Source organism: Numida meleagris, chromosome 1 (assembly GCF_002078875.1).
Source record: "Numida meleagris isolate 19003 breed g44 Domestic line chromosome 1, NumMel1.0, whole genome shotgun sequence".
NCBI classification, from domain to species: Eukaryota; Metazoa; Chordata; class Aves; order Galliformes; family Numididae; genus Numida; species Numida meleagris.
In genome coordinates this window covers 141,980,083-141,983,293 of record NC_034409.1, presented here as the reverse complement: position 1 = coordinate 141,983,293, position 3,211 = coordinate 141,980,083, and the positions used below count along the sequence as shown (strand labels likewise).

General features: G+C 63.9%; 1 protein-coding gene across 1 annotated transcript; it reads left to right on the top strand.

Annotated features, from left to right (window-relative positions):
• On the top strand, positions 17-3,165 carry ZIC2 (Zic family member 2; the record flags this gene model as incomplete). The annotated part of the gene is given in 2 exon segments (XM_021385306.1): positions 17-1,037; positions 3,002-3,165. Coding segments are annotated over 2 exon segments (1,161 nt in total), but the record flags the coding sequence as incomplete, so codon positions are not given.

Sequence of the window (3,211 nt, the reverse complement as noted above, 5' to 3'; positions counted from 1 at the left end):
GCCGCGGAGCGGCGGATCGGAGCGGCGGAGCGGCGCGGCCATGCTGCTGGACGCCGGCCCGCAGTTCCCGGCGCTCGGCGTGGGCACCTTCGCCCGGCACCACCACTCGGCCGCGGCCGAGATGCAGGAGCGGGAGCTGAGCCTGGCGGCGCAGAACGGCTTCGTGGACTCGGCGCACATGGGCGCCTTCAAGCTGAACGCCGGCGCCCACGAGCTGTCCCCGGGGCAGAGCTCGGCGTTCACCTCGCAGGCGCCCGGCTACCCCGCGGCCGCGCTGGGGCCGCACGCCGCGCACGTCGGCTCCTACTCGGGGCCGCCCTTCAACTCCACCCGGGACTTCTTGTTTCGCAGCCGCGGCTTCGGGGAGGCGGCGGCGGGCGGCGGGCAGCACGGCATCTTCGGGCCGGCGGCCGGCGGCCTGCACCACCCGCACACGGACGCTCAGAGCCACCTCCTGTTCCCCGGCATCCACGAGCAGCACGGCCCGCACGCCTCGCAGAACGTCCTCAACGGGCAGATGCGGCTGGGGCTGCCCGGGGAGGTGTTCGCCCGTTCCGAGCAGTACCGCCAGGTCGCCAGCCCCAGGACTGACCCCTACGCGGCGGCGCAGCTGCACAACCAGTACGGCCCCATGAATATGAACGTGGGCATGAACGTGGCGGCCCACCACCACCACCACCCCGGTGCCTTTTTCCGCTACATGCGGCAGCAGTGCATCAAGCAGGAGCTGATCTGCAAGTGGATCGACCCCGAGCAGCTGAGCAACCCCAAAAAAAGTTGCAATAAAACTTTCAGCACCATGCACGAGCTGGTCACCCACGTCTCGGTGGAGCACGTCGGGGGGCCCGAGCAGAGCAACCACGTCTGCTACTGGGAGGAGTGTCCCCGCGAGGGCAAGCCCTTCAAGGCCAAGTACAAACTGGTCAACCACATCCGCGTGCACACGGGCGAGAAGCCCTTCCCTTGCCCCTTCCCCGGCTGCGGCAAGGTCTTCGCCAGGTCGGAGAACCTCAAGATCCACAAGCGGACGCACACAGGTAACGGGAGGAGCCGTGCGGGAACGGAGGCGGGAAGGTTGCGGGGCAGAAACCGAGGAGGGGGGGATATGGGAGAGAAAAAAAAATACGGGAGAAAAACTGCGAGGAGACGAATAGGGGGAAAAATCGAGGAGGGCAGAGATAGGGGAGATAGTCGGGGAGGAAATAAATAGGGGAAGGAACTGTGGAGGAAATAAATAAGGGAGGAAACCGGGAGAAAATAAGGGAGAAAATCAGCGGGGAAATAAATAGGGGGAAAAACCGGGAGAAAAAAAAATGGTTAAGGAAGAAAAATAGCGAATAAATAGGAGGAAAAAAATCAGCGATGAAATGGACAAGGGAGAAAATCGGGGAAGAAATAAATAGAGACGAAAATTAGCGAGAAAACAAATAGGGGAGAAAATGAGGAAGGAAATATATAGGGGAGGAAATCGGAGAGAATATGAATAAGGGAGAAAATCAGCGACGAAACGAATAAGGGAGAAAGTCGGGGAGGAAAGAAAGAGGGGAGAAAATCGGGGAGAAAGCGAAGAAGGGAGAAAAACGAGGAGGAAAAGGGCTCCCGCGCAGCTCGCCGCAATCCGGCTCCCGGCACACGGCCGCGGGCGCTGGGCTCCGTCCCCGCCGCCTCCCCACGGCCGGGAGTTCGCGGATGGAGCGGGGCCTCGGCCGGGCCCTCCGGAGGGGCGGGCGGGGGTCTGCGGGCGTGAAACGCGGCCGTGTGTGTGTGCCGGGAGTCGCTGGATTGGGGTGATCGCAGAACTGTAGGATCGCGGAATTGTGGGGTCACGCAACAGTAGGAGCGCAGAATGGTAGGGTCACGGAATGGTAGGGTCACGGAACGGTAGGATCGCGGAATTGTAGGATGGCGGAGATGCCGGCTTGTAGAGCTATAGGGTCACAGAACGGCAGGCTCGCGGATTTGTAGGATAACGGAATTGTAGCGTCACAGAGCTGTAGGATCACGGAGTTGTAGTATCTCGGAGCTGTAGGGTCACAGCACATCCCGGGCCGGGCGGGACTCTCGGCGCCCCCGAACCCGACTCAGGGCTCCGCGTTGGCGCGGAACTCCGTTATCGTGAGCCGGCCCGGTCCATGCTCTGTCGGAGGACGGAGAGAAGCTCCGTACGTACAGAGAGAGCCCCGCGGCCGCCCCGGCCCCGTAGGAAGTGTGGCACTTCCCTCGCTGGGAATGCTTTCTATTAAATTTAAATGGTGTGAGCAAGGCAATAAAATTTTCTCGTTGGAAAAAAAAAAAAAAAGAAAAAAACCCGCTAACAACCAAACCCGACCAAACCAAACAAACAAACAAAAAAAACAACAAAAAGTGTTTTTAAAGTCTCACCGAGCTGCTGCAGGCCGGCCGGCAGCGGCGCGTTAGATGACGGGGGGAGCGGGGCACGGCGCGGGCGGAGGGGCCGGGGCTGCCCCGGTGGGGAACGGCGAGAGCCGCGGGGCCGGACCGGGCGCGGCGCCGTCTGTTCCTCCGCGCCGAGCGCAAGGCCGAGCGGCCCCGGGCAGCGGCATGGAGCGCTCCGAGGCGCGGCTCTGCGGCCCTCGGCGGGGCTCGGCACCGCGGTTCGGCTCTGCGGACGGCTGCGGGGAGGCGTTTGGGTGCCGACGGCGTTCGGCGGCAAACGCTTCCTCCTGCCGACGCGGAGTTCGCTCGTCCGTAACGCCGCCTGACAAATGCCCGTGAAAATTAAACGAAGTATTTAACGGACGCTTCGTTTGCCCGGCGGACGCGTGGTCGTCGCGACCGTCCGAACGCGGGGCGCTGCCCGGCCCTAAAGCCGCCGTCGGCACTCGTTCCTTAGCGGGAGACGTGGGGCCGAAGCCGTCTCGCTGCTTTTTTCCCCGTCTCCTCGGCCGCGGGGCAGCGCGGGGCCGGGACGCGCGTGGGGTGGGGGCCGGGGGCCGGGGGTCGGAGGCCGGGGCCCGGCCCGACCGCTGCTGTCTTGCAGGGGAGAAGCCCTTCCAGTGCGAGTTCGAGGGCTGCGACCGGCGCTTCGCCAACAGCAGCGACCGCAAGAAGCACATGCACGTGCACACGTCGGACAAGCCGTACCTGTGCAAGATGTGCGACAAGTCCTACACGCACCCCAGCTCCCTGCGGAAGCACATGAAGGTACCCGGCCCCGCAGCCGGCGGCGGGAGGCGGGGGGGCGGCCGCC